This window comes from Copidosoma floridanum, unplaced genomic scaffold (assembly GCF_036245765.1).
Source record: "Copidosoma floridanum isolate Cflo_tuat_1 unplaced genomic scaffold, Cflo_Japanese_pri ptg000020l, whole genome shotgun sequence".
Lineage (NCBI taxonomy): Eukaryota > Metazoa > Arthropoda > Insecta > Hymenoptera > Encyrtidae > Copidosoma > Copidosoma floridanum.
In genome coordinates, this window is record NW_028321897.1 from 550492 (window position 1) to 573457 (window position 22966).

General features: G+C 36.3%; 2 protein-coding genes across 2 annotated transcripts; one reads left to right on the forward strand and one right to left on the reverse strand.

Moving 5' to 3' along the window:
- Nucleotides 1–2728: 2728 nt before the first annotated feature.
- On the reverse strand, nucleotides 2729–4638 carry LOC106644364 (death domain-associated protein 6-like). Its single transcript, XM_089593994.1, has 3 exons — nucleotides 3723–4638; nucleotides 3119–3649; nucleotides 2729–3033 (listed from the first exon to the last, which is right to left on the reverse strand). The coding sequence occupies exons 1-3, from the start codon at nucleotides 4636–4638 to the stop codon at nucleotides 2729–2731; spliced, it is 1752 nt and encodes a 583-aa protein (XP_089450120.1).
- Nucleotides 4639–7844: 3206 nt separating this feature from the next.
- On the forward strand, nucleotides 7845–8856 carry LOC149374289 (uncharacterized). The gene is made up of 2 exons (XM_089593995.1): nucleotides 7845–7884; nucleotides 8027–8856. Exons 1-2 carry the CDS (start codon nucleotides 7845–7847, stop codon nucleotides 8854–8856), a joined length of 870 nt encoding a protein of 289 aa, XP_089450121.1.
- Nucleotides 8857–22966: the final 14110 nt, after the last annotated feature.

Genomic DNA, 22966 nt, shown 5'->3' on the forward strand with positions numbered 1-22966 from the left:
ATGTCAATAATGTAATGGACCGGAAAGCGTCCAGCCGAATATGGTGCGCTGGGCCATGGGTGTCCCAGGTAGTCCGATGCGTAAGCCCTCTTGAAGAACTCGTGGAAGCACATCAGCTCCTAGCAGCAACTCGATTTCCGTCAGATCGGCTCGAAAGTCGTCTGCAAGCTCCAAACCCTGTATATACTTCACGTCGCCTGGAAGCTTGAAGTTTCCTGACCTGTAGCTGGATATAAGCGAGAGCACTAGAGCTTCGCACGTGAGCTTCCCGTCGCTAACCATGGAGGCGAGAGTAAGGTAAGTTTTTCCATGAACTCGCGGAGTCTTGATGCCACCGACACCAATGACCTCCATGCTGGCCTCTTTATATCCCTGGCGAAGTTTACTTAGCAGGCTCTTTGCAACAAAGGATCGCTGAGAGCAGTTGTCGAGCATGGCACGAGCGATGAGTGTGCGTCCGTCCGGGCCTTGAATTTGGACGAGCGCAGTAGGCAACAGCGTAGTGTTTGAAGAGTCTGGCGATGCCATCCAATGACAGGATACGCGACTCCCTTTCGTGAGTGTAGCAGGCTATGCAGAAGATGCAAGATGTACTGTAGTGGCAGGATTCTCGTGCAGCAGCGTATGGTGATGCCCGTTGCAAGTTAGGCATCGTTTGCTTGATTTGCAGCTTGCGAGTTTGTGAGCACCAAGGCAATTATAGCACATGTTCTTGGCCTTAACAAACTGTTTGCGTTCATGTGGCGATTTTGCTTTGAAATCGGCACAGCGTAGTATGAAATGCTCACCTTGGCAAAAGCGGCATTTCTCCGTAAAGGCGGCATATGCGTACGAAGTAGAAGACGCCGTCTTGTCCTTCTTCCGTGTTGCCTTCTCTGTAGAAGACGCGACGATCTCGAGCATCGAGATGCGTTGTTCAATGAAACGCACGAGTGTTTCAAGTGCAGGAGGCTCGTGGGTACTGCTGAGCGATGACTCCCATTCTCGGAAAGTTCGACCGTCGAGTTTCCGAGCTGTAACAGCGACCACCAAGTCATCCCACTGGTCCGTCGGACGCTTAAGCTGTTTAAGTGCAGCCAAGGCATTTACAGTGCCACTGAGCAATGCCTTGAGTTCGAGCGGCGATTCGTTGCTTACAGCCGGCGCGGCTAGCAAATCGCGAGTTAGCGCGGCAACCAAGCGCCGCTTGTTTGCATAATGATCCTCCAACCTTTTCCATGCAGCCTCGAAGTTGGCGTCGATTACCTGGATCGTCCTCAACAATTCAGCCGCCTCGCCTTGCACATGCGTCTTGAGGTGCTGAAGCTTCTCGACGTTGGAAAGTCGAGAATCGTTGACTATGATCGCAGAGAACAGATCCTTAAACTCGAGCCAGTCGTTGAAATGTCCGGAAAATGTGGGCACAGCAATGGACGGCAGGTTGCGAGAGTTAGCTGGTGGAACAGGAGCTGGGTCTGATGCGGGCGATGCAGGAAGTTTTCCGAGCTGTTCAGCCAAATTAGCTGCCGAATCGAGGTAAGCTTCTTCGGCGATTTCGTAGCTGTTTTCATCGAAATAGCCGATGTCCTTAGTATCGTCTGGAGCAATGTTGAGAATCCTGAGATGAGTGTCCTTGAAGTCATCCCAGTTTATTCGTAGTTGCTGTATACGGCTCTCGATGATTGCACGAGTGAACTTATCCTTGCCGCGCTTCTTGAGGTTTTCGTAAGCATTGCTAATGCTTTTGTACAACTCCTGTTGACGCTTAAGTAAAATTTTGAGTTCCTTGACGTCTGCCATGACGCAGTCGATGTCGCGATGGAGCGCTTGATAATAGGGCTGAGTGTTGGCAGCTAACGACCGCCCGCCTTGGCAAATTCAAGCACGGAGAGCATGCACACACTCTGATTCCTTAAATGACTCACTACTGCAGCTTCGTGAGAGCGCGTTCACCTACACGGCATCAAATGGTCAAGGCAAAATTCAAGGCTTCACTGAGCACTAGCACATATCCACTCCTGCACTGACCGTCGGTCCCTGGAACCACGCTCTGCTACCAAAAATGTTCACGAGGGAAGGGGTTTTATGCTGCTCCCAATCCAGTTCAGTCGTGTAGAGGTGGAAGTGGTTTACGGCGGAAAATAAATATAACGCAAATGTGCAATAAAAATATTTACAATATATTTACAGTGCTTAAATTATGAAAATGTGCTCAAGTGAAGGCAAGCGGAGAGAAGCTTTCTCTGCCGCCGCGGCGCGCTAACTAACATACTATGCTCGCAGAGCAATATTTATAGAGACAAAAGTTAAAGTAGAAATTCTAGTACATTGATAAATAAAGGTACAAGAGTAAAGGTAAAACGGTCTCTTGGGCATTGCAAATGTACGCGATGATAGAGGCGTATGATCGGAAAATTACTTCAACTTTAATACAAGAATAACAAACGTGACGCAATTTGAATTTAGAAAAGGTTTGTCGGCAAATATTCAGGTACAAAACTGAACACTATTTAATTTTAAACTTATTACAAGCAAGGCACGAAAATATTCTATATCCTTATAAATAAATGTATATTACAACAAAATAGAGAAAAATATAAAAAAAACAAACACAACAATTTTACGGAATGAGCTTAACTCTCAAATGATCGCAGATTTCTATTCCACCACTTCATCATGGTTCATCTTTTCTTCAAGGGCTGTCGGTAAGGTATTGTATAATCACATTTTGTTACAAAATGTTTTCACATTAGTCGTCTATCGTTATCTCGAAGATCAATTTTTTTTTTAATTTTGATTTTTTTACTGCTAATGGGTTAGGCACCTTGGACACTGTAATACTAGAAGTTTTTGACCATCTTTCTGGCGAACACAAATCTACCACCTCTACTGGTGGAAAAATATTTTTTTTTGGTGAGTAGTCCAAATCTATGGACTCTTTTCCCGGACTTTCGGGAGAGTCCGAGGTCTCCCAAGCCTTGGGAAAGTTGCCCACACTAGCCACTCGTATCCTGGGGAAATACTTCGAATTATCGTCTACCAATGTGGGAGAATCTGAAATTTAAAGATAATGATTATGATTTATTATAATTTGTGAGGTTAGAAAATATGTTGGAAACTACAACTTGATGATTACTACCTGGTGACGTGCAGTTATCTCCAACGTCTATACATTCAATTTCTTTTTCTTTTGTATTATTTTCATAAGCTGTGTTTTGACATTTTGAATCATCATTTTTTTTCATCTTTTTAGCTGGTTTTTCTTCATCTTCTCGGCTGTTATGAGTCTGATTGTCTTTACCAGATTCTTCTTCGTCACTGTGAAGGAACCGTTTTCGCTTACCTACTTGTGAATTTTTCTCAACTAGATGTTTCTCATGATTATCTAGATTACAACTTTCTTTGGAGGAATACATGGCTGTCATTGATTCTTTTAATTTTTCATTGCTTAAATTCTTTTGCATATTTACATATTTTTCAAAAACTTCATTTAAATGCTTGTCCGAATTTAACTTATTAGCCTGAAGAATTTTTTCAAGGTTTTCGTCATTGGATGCTGGGTCAATATATTTACCACAAGTGTCGCTGATAAAACATCCAATATATTCTTTGAACTCCTGTAGTCGACAATTTTTCAAATATTTGACAACTGCTTTAAATGATTTTGTAGCTAAAAAAGCGTTAATTATGAAATAACAGATATATATACAGTAATCATAAACGAAAACAACTAATACACTTACCATATAATTCTATTTCTTGTTTACTAAATTGAAGGTTCCGAGTTTCAGTATGTTTTTCTATAATTTGTAATACTTCGTAAAAGTCGGGCGGAACAATATAATTCGGATCAGCATTAAAGTTCTGAATGTGTTTTAATTTGTTCATCCGACTAATACTAATATTTACAAAATCAATGATAGATTGATCAATGGCCTTAATACCGGTCATTTCATCTTGGATATCATTCAACGTAATTTTTTTCTTCATTATTTCTGATTTTAGTTTTTTATCTCTTGCTATATCACTAAGTGCTTGGCATAACTGTACATATTTTCTTTTATACCTATCTTCCTTTAAATACGCTGAGTCTTCATCATCATCAAAGATAACTTCTGCTGTTTCTAGTTCTTCGATTCTTCTTTGGCACTCTTTTATAACCTTCTCTAATATTTTAATTTTTTTCAACTCGTCTGTAGTATATTTTGGTTCTGTGTCTGATTCACTGCCTTTTTCTCGTGTTGATTTATCTTTTTTGAGTTTAATTATGCGTCTACTGATTTCCTCACGAACTTCAAATATAGTTTGGTAAAATTTAGCTTTTTTATGAGTTATGTTGTTCACGCGATTTCGAAGAAAAAATATAAAGTCTCTATCATGTTTGTTGAATGAATCAAGCTTGTTGTATTTCTTTTGCAACTTTTCAAGAATTACTTTAGTGTCTTCATCAGCCTTTTCATAATTAGCACAGGCTTTCAGAAAGTCTTCAAAAACTTTATCCGCAGAATTTGGAATAATGTCTTTGACAATTAAGACTGGTTGAATTCGCCTAACAGTTGTATCCCTCACTCCTGTGTTTGATGGAGACTTGGTCTGCAATTGTTTTTCAACTTCATCAAAATATTTTAATGTTCCTGCCTCAGAGGGTTTAGAGTCCATTATCAAATTACAATTATTATCTACACGATGATTTTCAGACTTATTGTCGATACTAAGACAGGAATTCAGGCTCGATGAAGTTTTTTCCAAGTTAGAGTCAATGCAAACCTTAGATGTTTTTTCGCTATCTTCAAATTTAAGTTTCTTAGCACTACTGCCCTCTCCAGCTGGCTCAAAAGGGAATTTTCTTTTCTTCTTTAATGCCTCCTAAATAAAATTTTAATTGTAATGTGTAACTGTTATCAAAACTGTATGTAACTGTTATATTTGTGGTACATGAAACCTTCTCTATGTAATGTTCAAAAGAAAAACTCAAAAAAAATTTACCCGGGTATGCTAGCTTCAGTGTACTACAGGAAGGTAAAGTTTATTAAAGAAGATTTACTACTAAGTATAGGACCCACAGCAAAAAATCGTTGATTTAAAAAAAATCTCATTTCAGTGGAAGTTTTTACCTAGGAAAATGAGAGGAAAATGGTGGAATTAAAATGTATAACTTTAGGCTTAAATGAATCAGTAGTAACATTGTTGAAATAAATCAGAAGGTGCCAAAAACTACTTTTGGGCTCAAAAAGGGGAGAAACAAAAATGAAATCGAAAAAAAGCTGCCACTTGTAGTACTTGAAAGACGGAAAGTATTAGCTTTTAACAATAATTTTCAAACAATTACTATTTGCGTGAATAATAAAAACTTGCGATTTCATTGTTTCTGAAAATTGTATGTACAGAGGAAAAGATTTACAAGCAAAAAAAATTTTAACAGATACTTCCATGGTTATGCTGCATAATGAATTTCTTATTAGTTAAATGTATTTGCGATATAAATGTTGCAAACCATGCGTTAATTCAAAATATTGAATACGATTTTTTTGTATTTATAAAAAAGGTGATGGATCATTTTGTGAATTCTAGAGCGAAATTACAACTTAAAATATTTATGATAAAAGACAAAATACAGAAGTAATAGATATCTGAATCCCACGAAAACCGTATGGAGAGGAGAAAAATTTTCTGTATGTGGTAGAAGTCATGAAGTTGTTGAATGGCCAGTTCATCTTGAAAACAGATAAAAAACTATTTATAAAGTAAATAAGTTAGAAGAATCCATAAATTACTGAAAAAATCCTTCAACGGTTTTGTTTATATTAAATAAAGATAACAATTTCATAAAAAGTATTTAATACGTAAATGTTCTGTTATAACGTTTTTGATAACGAAAAAATAAAAATACGACAATAAGAAAAAAAATTTGACCATAAGTCAATATAAGTTTTTTCTCTAAAAAACAAAGAACATTTTTTTAACTAATAGAAAAAACTAGTTTTTTGAGTTTGAAAAATTTTAAAACACATGAAAAATTTTTACAAAAACATTTCAAGGCTAGTGCTAAGGTTCAATAGATAACAATTCTTTAAGTAATAAAATAATTAAGGAAGCAATAACTGTTATAAAACTATTCAATCATGAAAATTTTTGGCGCAGTTTTTACTTTTCATAATATTTCCAGTGTACAATTTGAAATTAATATGAAAATTACATCTTACAAGAATTTTCGAGTAATAAAGAAATTAATGCACTTATTTAAGCATGGTCTTTGAACTGAAAAACAAGATATCAACCTTTCACACCTCACTTATTTTAAAAATTTAATTGATGGTTACACATTAAATTAATTGATGGTCCAGCTGGTGAGCCTGAAATATTTTCTTATACAATTTGTAGCTGATAATTTTATTCAAACCTAAAAAAAGTTTTTTCCTTAATATGGACGTTCAAATTACTATTCGAGTTATACAAGAATGAAAATGATATATACCCTTGAAACTAAAAATATGACAATTTCAATTTAAATTAATAATCTTCATTCAACTTATCCTAATTTTTTAAATTATTGTAAAAAATAGAAAGTGAAAATAGAGAATTGTATTTCATCAGAAAAAGATTGTTTTCAAATACTTAACAATCATTCAAACTTAAATTCAAATAGAGCAATTTTTACAATACAGGGTGGCCCATTTTAATCTATGGACCCAAATTTCTTCTAAACTACGAGGTCTACAAAAAAATAGTTCAGACGAAAGTTGGGCAGGACAGAGGGGGCCATTTGATGGTACCATTAGTTTTGACCTTAAAGTCAGTTTATGCACTTAGATTTACAGTATACCTACTACAGGAGTTGCTTTGGTTAGCTTGTACCGCTCAGAACAAGAACAAGGGCCTGATTCACACCTTCCATAAACTAAATTCCGTCCCAGATAAACTGTCACGTTAAATTATTATGTATAAATCTATACATCTTTTTTCGAGCTGTCATGTGTTCATTTATGTACATCACTTATTTTCGTAGGTGGTCAAATGCCAGTTTATCGCCAAAATTGCGATTTTTTACTTTTGCTGGAGATTACAATGTCAGACCTGGCTCGTGGCAATTTTTCGGCGATTTTTTAATATTTTATTGAATTAATATCTATTTGAATCAAACAAATTAATTTACAAAATCGTACAGTGAAAGAAAAGGATAGTTTTTAAAGATAAGCTGGAATTTCAAATGAAATTTAATGTAGAATTCTCTAGTTAACAATTTGACTAAAACAATTTCCAAGTATAATAAGTGATTTATGATAAACTGAAGATAAGTAAAATCACGAAATTTTCGAAACAACATGTATCAATAATAGATTAGGTATATCTATTAAGATATTAACGAAATTTTGACTTTTTAATCATTCTTGGAAAAAAACGTTTTTATCAAGTCGTTAACTATAGAATTCTAACTTGTCAAAATAAATGCAGGCATCAAACTAATTGTTCGTTTAATTGTAAAGATTAGTCCATTAATAAATACAAGATCTTATAATAAAACAAAATCGTAGCTTATCAATACAATTGTTTTTTACGGATAATGCAATTTTCCTTAGCATAAGCTTGAGGAACTTATTTCAGTTTACTTTGTGATTATCTTCCTAAAAATTTGTTTGGGCAATTTATCGGTACTATTATTTCTCGACTACTTTGCTTTGGACTACTTTTGCTTTTATAAATGAAAATTATCGAGCTTTTATGTTAGACATTGATTTTTTTTGTATTATTTTACTTCTTATGTAAATCTAAATTACTATTTACATTTCGTGTACCCGAAACAAATTTTTTAATATGGCTGATTATCCACCAACAGAAATTGTTGATATGATATTAGTTTTAGGGGAATGTCGCAACAATTACGCCGCTGCATTAATACTTTATGCTGTACGATTTCCAGATAGAAGACACCCTACTGATGTGACAATAAGAACCCTAACAGAAAGAGCTCGCGAAGGGCATCTTGTTCGTCAACGCCGACATCATGATTATGAAGATAATGATGTGTGAACATTAACAATTCTTGCAGCTGTCCATTTAGATCCGCACATTAGTACTCGACAGATTGAAAGAGAAACGGGTATACCGCAATGTACCGTTTCAAGAATCTTGCGATTTTTAAATTATCATGCTTACCATATTACTCTAACGCAAGCCTTACAACCTCGTCATGTTGTAGCTCGAATTAATTTCTGCCAATGGGCTTTGCGAGTCATTCAAAATGATCCCCATTTCTTTCGCTATGTTCTTTTCTCGGATGAAGCTAATTTTTACAGCGACGGGCAACTGAACAGACATAACTGTCACTATTGGTCGTACAAAAATCCTTACTGGTACAGAGCTGTAGACCACCAAAATCGGTGGAGCCTCATGGTCTGGTGCGGAATTGTAAATGGGTATTTGATTGGACCCTACTTTTTTGATCAAAATGTTAACAGGTTTAGCTACTTAGCATTGGTACGGGAGCACTTACCTGGTCTGTTGGAAAATGTTGACTTGGCAACACGGCAAAGAATGTGGCTTCAACAAGATGGTGCTCCACCTCATTTTGCACTGATTGTACGGAAGTTTTTAAACAACCGTTATCAGGGCAGGTGGATAGAACGAGGAGGCCCAATTAAATGGCCTGCTTGTTCACTAGATCTCACGTCACCCGACTTTTTTTTGTGGGGGTACGTGAAAAATGTTGTTTTTGCACAACGGCCAACAACGCGAGAGGATATGATGGACCGGATCCGTACAGCTTGCGCAGCCATTCCTCGAGAAACATTGCTCAGGACTGTGGACAGTTTTGAGAGACGTGTGCGCATGTGTCTTCAAGCCAACGGACAAAATTTCGAACAATTTATCCGTGGCTAAATGCAGCTATTGTGAGTGGCAAGGGGACTCACGATAATCAAGCACCCCGACGTGAGAGGCTAGGGGACTCACGATAATCAAGCATCCCGACGTGAGAGGCTAGGGGACTCACGATAATCAAGCACCCCGACGTGAGAGGCTAGGGGACTCACGATAATCAAGCACCCCGACATGAGAGGCAAAGGGACTCACGATAATCTGGCACCCCAAAGGAAACAGAAGTTACTACGTCCACGTCGTTGTTTCCGGGTAACGCTAAAAGTAAGATAAAAGTACTTTTGTTTTGCTATTTCCGCATTAAAAAATGCCACCGCCTATTAATAAGAATCAGCAATTGAAAACTTGCTGATTGACTTTTTAAATTGACCCTAATGTGACCTTTTAAAGGTTAGGTTTATCATGAACATGTAAGAGTAATAACATTCTTTAGGACCTAATCTCAAAAAACAAGGATTGCAGTCAAAAGCAGGATTTATGAATACAAAAATGCACCACATCATTTTTGAAAAATTACGTCAAATTGTTTTTTTAGACATTTGACCTTCATTTTCAACTTTTCAAGGTCACAAAAACAATTTTCACAGACAAATTTGATGTTAAATTTCCCGCTTTTTTCAAATCCGCACTCAAAAATAGGGGTTACCATTTGAAAAAACCATCTTGACCTTGAAATGACCTTCAAAACTGACTTCAAGGTCAAAACTAATGGTACCATCAAATGGCCCCCTCTGTCCTGCCCAACTTTTGTCTGAACTATTTTTTTGTAGACCTCGTAGCTTAGAAGAAATTCGGGTCCATAGATTAAAATAGGTCACCCTGTACATAATAAATATGCAAATTTATGGAATACAAAAATTTTTTATCACGTCTAAGGAGGAACTAACACTTATTATAGTGAAGATAGAGTAACCTGTAAAAGTGTTGTTAATATTTATATGTTGTTAATATATTGCTATTTATATGTAATGAAAATAACCGTTTTATAACTATTCAACACTTGGTACATTTATAATTTTACATCTGAAAAATGTAGTATTGGTTTTAAAAAATTTATAACTTCGAATTGACCGCAAGTTAGAATTCTATAGTTAACGACTTGATAAAAACGTTTTTTTCCAAGAATGATTAAAAAGTCAAAATTTCGTTAATATCTTAATAGATATACCTAATCTATTATTGATACATGTTGTTTCGAAAATTTCGTGATTTTACTTATCTTCAGTTTATCATAAATCACTTATTATACTTGGAAATTGTTTTAGTCAAATTGTTAACTAGAGAATTCTACATTAAATTTCATTCGAAATTCCAGCTTATCTTTAAGAACTATCCTTTTCTTTCACTGTACGATTTTGTAAATTAATTTGTTTGATTCAAATAGATGTTAATTCAATAAAATATTAAAAAATCGCCGAAAAATTGCCACGAGCCAGGTCTGACATTGTAATCTCCAGCAAAAGTAAAAAATCGCAATTTTGGCGATAAACTGGCATTTGACCACCTACGAAAATAAGTAATGTACATAAATGAACACATGACAGCTCGAAAAAAGATGTATAGATTTATACATAATAATTTAACGTGACAGTTTATCTCGGACGGAATTTAGTTTATGGAAGGTGTGAATCAGGCCCTTGTTCTTGTTCTGAGCGGTACAAGCTAACCAAAGCAACTCCTGTAGTAGGTATACTGTAAATCTAAGTGCATATATAGTTTCTACGCACTTAGATTGTAACATCTTTTACACACTTTTATCTACACAATTTTATGCGTTTTAAGTGTATAACTCATGATTAAGAGCGTTAAAAAATTTACATACTTAAGTGCATAAAATCTTTGCATTTGGGTTTGTAGTTTATATCTATATGTATGGCCTCGGTCATAAATACAAATATGTTGCCTGTAGAAGTTATTTAGTTAGCTCGGAGCAAGACTACGTGTTCCGTTTTAAAAGCCAGAGTCCTCCAAACGCACTGGATCTCTAAGCCGAACAAATCTACTGAAGCTAGCATTTGGTTATTTTTGTCTACAGCCATTGTTTACGAAGACAAAAAGTATTTGTTCATGATTAAGAGTGTGAAAAATGTTTAATGTGTTCAAGTGATTCAAATTTTCAATGGCAACATCAATTTGCACTTCCTTCATAATTGTAAAGCAACTTGACGGTTTCAGACTTGTATATTTATAAAAGAGGATAAAGAAGGTTACACAAGGCATTATTGAAATTATTAGATTATGGGAGAATAAATATATTTTTTTACCTTTGACGAAGTGTTGTCATGTGTCCTTTGTGAAGCTTTAGGTAATACAACCTCGTCGTCAGACGAACTGATAGTAATTACCTCACTTATTTTCGAGAACATTGTATATTCGTTAAACACTCTAGTTATATTAAATAATAACTGCAGTCAAAATTCAAGTCTTTCTTGACTCCAACGTCAATAGTTCTGGATAAGTCTTAACTTGCACAAATTTAGATACCGCATTCAAACAGCACTTTTCACAGGTGTAACTTGCTTTTTGGCGTACTGTATACGATAGCAAACAATAATAGGTACTACCGATTCTACACGAAGGATATATAAGTATACACACGTACTATAAATTCTGACTTTTCTGCACTATGTAGGTACTGTGCTTACACTCAGCATGGCACGAGGCTTTGAGTAGAGAATGAGAATGGCTGCTACCGTATATATATATATGTTTCAGCTACCTGGCATGTTATGAGTGGTGGAAGCATTGCATGACGTATATGAGGCGGGAACAACCGCGCAAGCAAAACAAAGAAGAAAACTGCGCCATTTAAGTACCTGAGTAAGCGATATATCGCAAGATCGATACTGTCTGGCGGTAAATTCAAACGTCACACATTAATCTGACAACCCTGTACTCTCTATGCAATTCAAACAAAGCGTGTAGTTATATCAGTTGACTTGAATCAACTGGTTACAATTTCAATCAACTCATAATTTTTATCCAAAAAATGCTGACAACTTAGTGTTACAACTTTATAATATCAGCAATCACTAAAAATTACATTTTACCAGAAATAATGACTTTTAAGATCACCAAACTATTTTATAAGTGTGATCTAACAACATGATCTATGATTAAGATGAGTGATCTAAGATCTAACCTCTTATTAAAATAGGGTTATGGGGTTATTGGCACTTAAGGTCAAATATCTCAATAAATATTAAAGACAATCTACGATTTAATGTATTTTGACTTTTGGTAACTGAAAATAATCTTATATTAAAAAAAAAACTATAAATTATTTTAGACTTTTCGTCTTTACCGCCACAAGTATTAAATATGGTGGAGCCAATCAGCGCAGAGCAGTACCCCCTCTCCACAAGTCTAGAGGCTTTGAAGCACTAGCGCCAAACTCAACGTTAAATTGGATGAGGTGGCAATTTTTATAAACCTACCTAGACAGGAGGCTTTCTCCCTTATCCACTGTTCGGTTACTGTTTGGAATTCGGGAACGCAGTTCCATCACTTTTCATCCAATTTCATTCGTGCCTTTGGCGCCATATACACGCTCGGCCCTACTTATCTCTGACACGGTGTGTATACTCAACGTAGTCTGCTAATCAGCTTTTGCTTATTATACTTATAGCGGAACGAATGGATGTATGCAGCTTATAAGTACGTATTGTAAGGATTTTTATATTTTTTATTGTCACATTATCCCTTAAAATAATTCATAAGGCTAATTATAAGAAGTTACTTATTTACAAAATTTTGCGATTTACGTAAATATATTAATTAAACCATTATGTAGTTTTTTAATCATTGTATAAAAAAAATACTATGTAAAGCATATTTAAGTTAGTTTTGTCCGCATCTGTCTGACATTATGTAAAAGTGACTTAAAATTCTGATTCGGTTATGTGCGTGGCTTAATTCATTGCTTATAACTTTTGTTCATCTATTTTGACATTTTAATTTTCTCGATTGATTTCATATACTTAAGTTTTCACTATACATGACATAGTAATATTCATTCATGATATTTTATCAATATTTACAGATGCAATAAAGCTTCTGGATCAAATAAAATTAACCTACCATATGAGACAGCAGGAGCGCACACCAGTGACTAATATTTGCAGGAATTCATCTTTTCACATAATGGGAGCCAATATTTGGCTCGCTGCTATCAAAAAGCAGAGTATGACATGCATGGTATTTAAATTTCTCCTCAATATCATCGATGCAATGCGATCTCATTTTGTGGAAATATCTCTGAAGGAAAAAGCACAAGTTACCGGACACTTTTGTTGGATTGGATGAAAAGGCATCAAATTGATGCAATAAGCTTTTCTTTTATATTATTAGAAGATATATAATGAGTCTACAGTGTCAAGTGATCAGTACTCATGTTGTTCGAAAGGTTAATGTGGTTTTTTTTTTTTTTTTTTTTTTTTTAATTTTGTAACACTTGTGGTAGAGTTTTAACCAAACTTTTATGATGTTTCAGTCGTTATGAAATCATATTAGGTCTGGTATACCCGAGAGCTCGAATGCAAAATGCAAAATCAAAATTTGTGTTAAAATAAACATTCTGTCATAAAATCACAATTTTGGAATTTATGATAAAATCAAAGTTTCAAACGAAACAGTCTATTAGTTTTATACCGTCAGATGAAGAGTTTGAATCAGTGAGGTAAATAATTTTGTATTCTTTGATTCTTTTTAATATTTTTTAAAAAACTCATATTTTATACTTGTAGATACTACACAACAAAAGATATTTCGTTGTCTTTCTGCGTCATTCCTCTAGTTTAGGAAGTTGGATACACTAAAATAAAAGTCAAAGCAATACTAAAATCAAATTACGAGTCATCTTAATTTGAGAAAAAAATGAAATACGTGTTCATAGACCATTGAACACAGCTTGAGTTCAGTTGATCTGCTTGAAAGGCAAAGCCAAGTTCAAAAGTATTTGAGAATGCTGTATTTTGGCATGAAAGAAACTTAACAATTAGACAATATTGATCTGTTAGAGACTGATATAAATAACATATAGACACATACTCCAGATTCTTCTGTGTTTAAGGTACTTTTTGCTGAAAAGTTTGAAAAGTATAATTATAATTGATAATGCTTTTGATTATATTTTATACAAGTAATTTTTTAGGTATAGTGTTTTAAAATAAACTGCACAATTTATTATACATTTAATTTTTATTACTCAAATGAGTGCTGTTTTGAACAAAGTAAATCAAGCAAGATTTTCATGTAACAAAAATGTTTTAAAAAATAAATACAAAAATAAATTTTTTACAAACGAACTTATTATTATTTGGTTCTACAATCCAATTTCCACTTTACATCAAGTTACAAAAATAAAGTTATACTTAAAACAATGGTTTTTACAATTAAAAGGTAAATGACTTTCTTTTCTCTCTTAAGTCCTGTTTTATTTCACTCATAATTTGTATGTTACACACATTTTTTCACACATATGGCTTAATATTAATTTAAGTATGAAGAAAACAGTTATGTGATTTTTGACGAAAATAGTGTACAACTTCATTAAAACAATTGTATTGAACAACTGACTGTACATCATACTAAATATATTGTGTGAGAAGTCAAATACTGTGGCACTACAAATAATAAATTCATGAAAGACGTTTATATTATTTCACTTTACAAAACATCAATGTTACTATTTTTAAGAAAGGGTTGCTATTACTTTTTAAAAAACGGTGTTTTTTAAATAAATCATCTTTTAAAATCCAATTATTTCTTAAAGTTCGGCAATAGGCCGTATAATGGCGAAGATTCTCTTTAAAGTTAGATTTTTTGCATGATACTACTCCAACTAAAGCGTATGTTCTATTTTTGATTATTAATTTTGTTGGAATACTTCTTAAATAATTTTCATTTAAAAATTCTAGGATGTCGATGAATAAAAAGTTTTCTAATTCGTTACCGTTGTTCTGGGCATAATAGTTATCAATGTACGAATTGAGTTCTTTGATATTTAATAATTCTAATTCTAATCGAGGTTTTAATTTGATAAAAAAAACATTTGTTACACATTTTTCAAATAATTTGATTATAAGATGACCAAGATTTTGTTTATAATATAAAATATTATTTTTGACATCAAAATGTTGCATGCAAATTAAAAATCTATTCTCATACAGTGTTCTTTCCTTAGCATTTAAAATAAAATCTATCAAAATACCTCTAAAACACGACTTACCTTTACAACCAACGTCAACAATTCCTTGAAATTCAGCATAGTTTCTGTAGGCGTTACTGTATAATTCAAAAACAGTGTCAAACAAGCACGTACTTTTATATATATAGATTTCGTTATTGTGTATGATAGGTTTTAAAAGTAACCCATTTTTCAACAAATCAATTGAAAATTTTGATTTAGGTCTATTATATAAAATCACTATATCTTTCTGAGGTTCTAAGTATTTACCTCTTGTTTTACAAACAATTTTGTTTGGGCTGTCAATAGACATATTTTTGTAATCAGATTCGTTCAACTTTGGGAGAGCTTTACTCTGATTCTCTAAATAAGCTTTGGCTAAACGAATCGAACCGTCAAGAAAATCTATATATATGGCAAGAAACAGTTGACCACAAATCGGCCGACTTATAGATGTTATATGTCTGAGATCTGCGAAAAAAGACTCCGACCGTCCTGAGGATGCAACATTTGTGTCTGAACAAAAATATTTTGTCACAATATTCGTCCATGTAACTGCTTCTAAGGACAACAAAAAAAAATTTTTGGCAAATTCTGGACAGAAAAAGTTATTTCCACCGTTTTCACAAATATATGATAAGGCTTCTTTTTCCAAGGTTTTAAGGACTACAGAAAGACTATCGGTCCCAACTTGAATTTCATCGTATGTTTCATATTGAAAATCTACACTGTCTGGTCGCTGTTCTTGACAAAAATCACATGTACAATTTTCTTCGCAGCAAGCACACTTTTCACCTTTTATTATACATAATAATTTATCTAAATGTCTTTGGACTTCTGATTCATCATTTACACCAGGGCTCCGGCAAACTAGCATGATCGAAAAAAAAATTTCTTTAAATTCTGCATAGCTGTAGCACTTACTTAAATAAGATATTAGTCTTAAATAAAAATCTTTTACGTTAGAGTTGTAATTTTTAAATAATGGCCAACGCGTTATTGATTTAATCAGGTGTGCAATGTCCGACCTTAAAAAACAGGGAGGCATTTTAGTTTCTTTTCCCGTAAGGACATTAAAACAAATAGATAAATAATGTTTTGTTAAACAGTTGTTAAATGCCATGCAGATAGAGCTTTGTAAAGCACTGGAACCATCGGTAACGATTTCCTTCGGTATTAGAGCACCATCTTCCATCCACTGAGAAAAAGCGTCTTTTAGATATATAGCGGATTGATATTCCGATACAAATTGAAATATAGGGTAGATTTTTTGTCCTATCGATATACTCATGACGTATAAAAAAATATGCGATGATGGCTCCCCATTTGTTGTAATTTTTTTTATGAAACGGCCAGCTGCATCCATAGATACAGAGATATTTTTCAAGTTTCTTACTGTATTCCACAAATCTATTTGTTCGAGTGTCCAAAACGTTACAGAAAAAGGGAAATTTCCTATCTGTTTGATAGTTTTATTCCATTTATCGTTCATTTTCATAGCTATAATAGCTTCTACTACATTTTTTGATTGAGAAACTCCGTACTTTTTGTAGATTGCTTCTTGACGAGATTTCCGCAATACTGGAGTATTATGCACGAGAGGGCCTTCAACATCGCCATAATTTATACACTTTTGAGCTTCTAATCTCTTAACTTTTAGGGCTTTCATGTGCACAAGATCTTTTTGAGTTTCTTTTCGAAGAGCTCCAGAAAGATGTCTTTTTTTAAAATGACGGATATTTTTGGAGTCATACGTAGTTATATTGAATACATACTTTTCAGTCATCAAAATAGATATTCCTTCTACTGTATTGCCACATTCATTACACACCCCATTAAATTTGATTAGATCGTTTTGTTGTAGAACGGACCCCTTTTTGAAAGAAAACGCACAGGGTAAGAGTTGATTGAACCAAATTTTTTCAGCTACACTGTGTGTCCACCCTTCAGGCAATATTTTTTTATTCTTTGCATTTAACACTGGTCTCACTTTTTCTAATTCCACATCATCAAAAATTATGTTGAAATTTAAAACAGAACTATTTAAGACAGACTTTTTACTTTTCAATTTGGCACTTGCACATACTGTTTGATTTTTTAATAACGTATCTAATTTTATTTTTAGACCATTCCAATTTTTAAAAATATAAAAGTAAATAGCTTTACCACTCAACGCATTATTAAGCTTTAAACTGGCTTTTTGCCAAACAGCATTTGACTTAGCTAGTAATTTTCCAGTCTCATCATAAATCACCATATTCTGCAGAATTTCAAACAGCTGATCAACCTGTACAGCTGGATTTCGAGGCATTGTAGCTATGTTTACTTCTGAAATCAATTAAAAATAATCAGATGTGTCAATCTTATCTGCAACAACAGCTTCTGGCGCGTCGAAATACAGAGTGAAATTTACGAATGTCCTGTGAATACTGTTAGCTGGTTCGATGATTGTTCGAAGAGCTATATTTACCTCTGACTTTGCCCTCTTACAATTAGTGTCCTCATATTCATTACTTAACTCATAATTCTTTATTTTAGTATGCTGCTTGTGTCCTAAAAAAATAAAATTATTGTAATAATGCAAAAAGCAAGTCCTGAATCCTAAATATATCATGATGATTTGTAACCGTGAAAACCCATAACCAACAAAAAAAAAATTTCTCACCATATCACAATACTTATGTCATCAGGCGTTGCACTGATATTTTATTCTCAGAAAGCATATTTTTTTACTTCAAACACAAAATAGAAAAAGTGTAGCGATCCAAGAATAAAAGTTGCCGCGCAGGTCAATCAGCTGATCGCTGACTGCTTCTTCGTACCTGTCATGATGCATGTAGATATAGATATATGAGAGTACATCCGAGCTCGTCTGGACGAGATTCGTTGAAAAACGTGAAAAACACCCTTTACTACTTTATTTTGATTGCTTACCTCTGATATCGAATATTGTTTGGAATCCGCATTTGAGGAGAAAACGATTGATTACTGTACTGTATTGATTACTTTTGATTTTAAATGATTTCTATCAATGTGAAGGATTTATTTCTGCGCCTGAATTGCAGGAACGGAATAGGACCAAAAAGTCACTAGGGAAAGTTACTAGATATTTTCCCCACTCACGGCCATAATATTAAATTTATTATTTGCTAATTTTATTGCATTCACATCGATCAACCACTTCATATGTGCAATCCGCAAAAGAGGAGGAATCGAATTCTGTAGGCAAAATTTTCTTTTAACAAAATCTAGCACCTGAAAAAAAGGTTTTTTTATTCCAGCGCCGCGCCAATTTTCACAGTTTTCTTTTGCAAATATCTCGAGAACTAGTCATCCGCAAATAAAAATACAAGTGGAGAGAATTTCGGCAAATAAGGAGGAATCGTTCAAGCCTTGAACAATTACGCAATGTCAATGTTTAATATTTGCGGGCGCTAACTTTACAAGTCTCGTGTCACGAGCCCTCGCCTCTCTCCTTCTCTATCTTACACACATGCTCACCCAATCATACCTCACACACTTTCAATCCCTTTTATGGTCTTCGGTCCTTCTCTCTCCTCTGGCTCGTAGTCCGCGGCACCGAGAACACACATTAAGTAATGTGTTATAGATGTACATATAGAAAATATATATGTTATTCTAGGACTCGGTAGCCACCGATGACTTTCCCCGAAATATAGGTAAACAGTGACGTGATAGCTTTAGCCACCACGTCACATGTTTGGCTTTGATAGAAAAAGAAATTGTTTTGTGTATTATCGTCGATATTACAGTAGATCGCGTTAGCGCTATGTTGCTAATTCCAATAGATGTTTCACATCAAAAAGCAGAGGCCCAGTGGATGAGCCATGTGGTACACTCGAGGTCACAGCAAGAAAAGCGGATCGCCCACCATTCGACCCACTCACAGCCTGAGAATGACCCGTGAGATATTTGTGAAACTCTCGCAAAGTGCTCCCAACAAAGCCTAAGCAGATCATCTTTTGCGTCCCTCTATGCCTCCTAAATCCTGACTGCAAAGGTGAGAGCAAACTATTGGTTTCCAGAAAATCAGCAATTCTTTTTGCTATCACATTATCGAATACCTTTGCAAAGTAAATAATGTTAGCGATTGGCTGAAAGTCTCCCAGCACTCGAGGATTTGCCAACTTGGGCAAAAGGATAATTATTGATTGCTTCCACTTGGACGGATGAATACCACTCACGAGCGACAAATTAAAAATTCTAGTTAAATACGGCACAATAACATTAGGCATGGATTTAAAGTAAACAAGTGCAAGCCCATCTAGACTGCAGCCTCGCGAGCTCTCCAGACAAGCAAAAAAGGCCTCTCTTACTTCACTTTTGGTACACGGGTTCAAGGTAAAGCGTTGGGCACAGGCAGGCGACTTCGCGATTATACTTTACAGATCTGTACTTGTAAAGGCCGCGTGTATACTGGACATATGGACATATGTAAAAAGTGCCTTGCTACGTCACCGAGTTAATCAGCGCCAATTAGTGCAGACTTATCGCGACCAACTACTCCATACCGACGAAAAATACTCCAGGTCTCCGTGTGTCCATGAACAAGCCACAACAAATCACGCAAGTATATTTCTTTTGAAAGTTGAAGTTCTATCTTGGTGACACACCTCAGATCCCTGTAACGCGACAACATCGACAAGCAACCCATTGTCCGTGCAAGCCTATACACCCGATCACACTCCTGGCATTTGGCCCGCAATTCCGCGTTGAACCAGGGCACCGGTTTCCACCGTAACAACCTTGTTTTGATTGGCGCATGCACATCCAAGGCTGCCCTAATGGCACCCGTTGAAGCAGCAAGAACGTCATTAATGTCTCCTGTGGCTAAGCTTTGTGAGCTAATGGCTGTTGCAACACTAGCGGTGAAAGCTTCCGAGTCGAGCCTGCTGAAGTCACGCATCGTACGCCATAGGAGCTCTTTGGGAATGTTAATCGCGTAATCGATGAAAATATAATTGTGACCATTAATGTAGAGTGATGGAGAGGAAACCACGCGAACCACTTTATTCTTCGCACTATAACCATGATAACATCGAGCCAAGTTCCGCCCGTATACATATATCGAAGGGACACGCTTCAAAATCGTGACCGATCACAGTAGTCTCCAGTGGTTAGTAAATGTCAACAACCCGACTGGACGACTGTTAAGGTGGGCCATGAAGCTTCAAAGCCACGGCTTCGATGTTAAACACCGGAAAGAGACGAAAATCTGCGTGCCTGACGCCCTGTCGTGAATGTACGAGGATAACGAGAATTGCACTGTGGCAGCACTAGTATGGGAACCCTCGGCTGGAGATCCTAAGTGTCAAGAGATGGTACAAAAGGTACGGGAAGACTCACGGGGACAACTGCGATAAAAAATCGTCAGGGGATACTTTACGGTTGACGAGACTCTCGGTGACACCAATGCCTGGAAGCTGGTATTTCCTAAAAGCCAGCACAACCAAGTGCTTCAGGAGTGTCATGACGTACTATCTGTCAGCCATCTTGGCCGCGACAAGTAATTCGTGCGTGTCTGCTGGTTGTACTACTGGTGGGAATACTACTAGGATGTTGCCCGTTACGTGCAGAGCTGCTTGGTTTGCCAACAAATCAAGGATAGACCAGAGGCTACCCCTGGGACTTATGGGGCGTAGAGTCTTCACCGTTCCATGGCAGGTAGTGACAGCTGACATGATGGGCCCTCTGCTCAAGACGACGCACGGCCACGATTACATGCTTGCTTTCGAGGATTTATTTGTACGTTGGCCCGTCTAACGACTCGGGATCCGAAGAAAAAGTGGTCAGCGATCCTCAACTACCCTTGGAAAGCAGCAAACAGGCGAAGCAGGACCCACCTAATTCGAGTCTAATTGATGTAAGCGAGGCTGCCAGACTACCAACGCCAAAGCGAGGCCGCCCGCGTACAGCGACCCACCGCTGCTAAGACTCCTGTGAGCGATGGCAAACCACGTGACGATATCCGAGCATGCGACTAAGTGACGGGTCAGTCGCCAAACGACGCACGATGTTTGCGACCCCAAAAACTAGTGAGATGTTAGTACTGTAAGCTCCTCTATCCAATCTAATCATATTTTTTTCTTCTTTCCCCACTTTTTATTCTTTTTCTTTTCTGGGGCTGGATTATTACAGATGTAGTAGACATCACCATTGAGCCTTGGTGTTCTCATAAGGCGACTCAGGCATGCCCAAAATGAGCGTGAGGCCAACGAGCTCGTTGAGGCCTTCGAACAAGGCGCGTGGAGGCGGAGGAGACTCTGGAGTTAGCGATTGAGCCCCACAGCGATGATCAGGCGGACCCACCACCGACGGGCCTGCCCATCCCAGAGGCCATGGAGGCTCCACAGCTGCTAGATCCCAGCCAACGGTATATAACCTCCGAGGCCTCTGCAGGCCTAGACGCCACCTGGCAAGGTGTCCAGGGGCGTCTTGACCGGGCTCGCGAGCGGGTTGTGGCGAGTCGCAAGGAGGCGATCGCCGCGTTTGTGGAGGTCGAGGCCTTTGTTCGAAAACACAGCTCTATGACCACAACCACTAAGGCCGAGAAAAAGGCCATTATCAGCCGTAAGAGTTTCGCGGCCTTCCTCAAAACGTGGAAGGAGATGTGGACGCGTCTCTACGAAGAGGAGCGCCAGCGTTCTGAGCAGTCTTGGCGAAGAGGATTTTCGCGTACCCCCACCACTATCGGAACTTTCCGTTAGAAAAGTTCTGAAGCCAATCAGAGCAGAGCTACAGCAGGAATGTATGGAAAGACTTAATTCTCCTGAGATTCCCGTATACTAAGGTGTGCTCAATCATTTAACAACAGGGCTCCCAAATCTTTTAAATTAACAACAATGACCTAGGGCGCTTACTGGCTACTCCATTAAATAATTAATTATTAAGTGATAACGCAAGCGCCTATCACCCAACGACCCGGGATGCTTGCTGGTCACTCTAATAAATAATAACGCAAGCACCGATCACCCGATGACCTGGGGCGCTTACTGGCTACCTCGATAATTAATAAAAATCGAATAAATAAATTTTAAAACAAAAAGTTTTTTTATTTTGAATCCACCAGATGGAAGACTTTTTTTCTATTACTTAAAGTGATGAAACGAATATTGTATAAAAATATTTCTTACAAAACCTATGTGGTAGTTTACTATCTGAGGTTTTTAGTAAAAAATGACGAAAAAAAATTCTACGTGTCAAAAATTGTTTTTAGTTGTAATGGTAATAGTTCCGGTCTCATACCATTAAGATTTAGAACCACTTCTTCACTTGGGATAAAATGTGTATTTCCACTTTTACTTACGGCTTGCCGGGCTACTAGCACTTTACTATCCATTCTTACCGTCATATAATTCTTTTTCTTTGATTGAATGAGTTTATTGACTAGTAAGCCAGTAAGCACCCCAGATCATCGATCATCGAGTGATAGTCACTTGCGTTATTATTCAAGATTTAATTATTTATTAGAGTAGCAAGTAAGCACCCCTAGTCATTGGGTGATAAGCGCTTGTGTTATTAGTTAATAATTTATTATTTAACAGAGCGGCAAGTAAGCGTCTGGGCTCATTGGGTGATAGGCGCGTGTGTTGTTAGTTGATAATTTATTATTTTACAGAGTGGCCAGTAAGCGCCCCAGCTCATCGGGTATTAGACTCTTGTGTTATCAGTTAATAATTAATTATTTAATTGCGTGGCTAATAAGCACGTTGAGTGACTGGGTAAAAGTTGCTTGTGTTATAATTTAATATATTATTATTTAATAGTGAGGCCAGTAAGCACCCTAGGTCATCGGGTGATAGCCGCTTGTGATATAAATTAATAATTTATTACTTAATAGAGTGGCTAATAAGAACTTCGAGTGATCGGGTGAAAGGTGCTTATGTTATTATTAAATAATGTATT

Coding starts and splice junctions, on each gene's coding strand:
- LOC106644364 (XM_089593994.1), bottom strand. CDS start 4,638: ATGGACTCTAAACCCTCTGAGGCAGGAACATTAAAATATTTTGATGAA. Junction 3,650..3,722: donor ACAAGAAATAGAATTATATG/GTAAGTGTATTA, acceptor ACGCTTTTTTAG/CTACAAAATCATTTAAAGCA. Junction 3,034..3,118: donor AGATAACTGCACGTCACCAG/GTAGTAATCATC, acceptor TTTAAATTTCAG/ATTCTCCCACATTGGTAGAC.
- LOC149374289 (XM_089593995.1), top strand. CDS start 7,845: ATGTCGCAACAATTACGCCGCTGCATTAATACTTTATGCT. Junction 7,885..8,026: donor CTGCATTAATACTTTATGCT/GTACGATTTCCA, acceptor CAATTCTTGCAG/CTGTCCATTTAGATCCGCAC.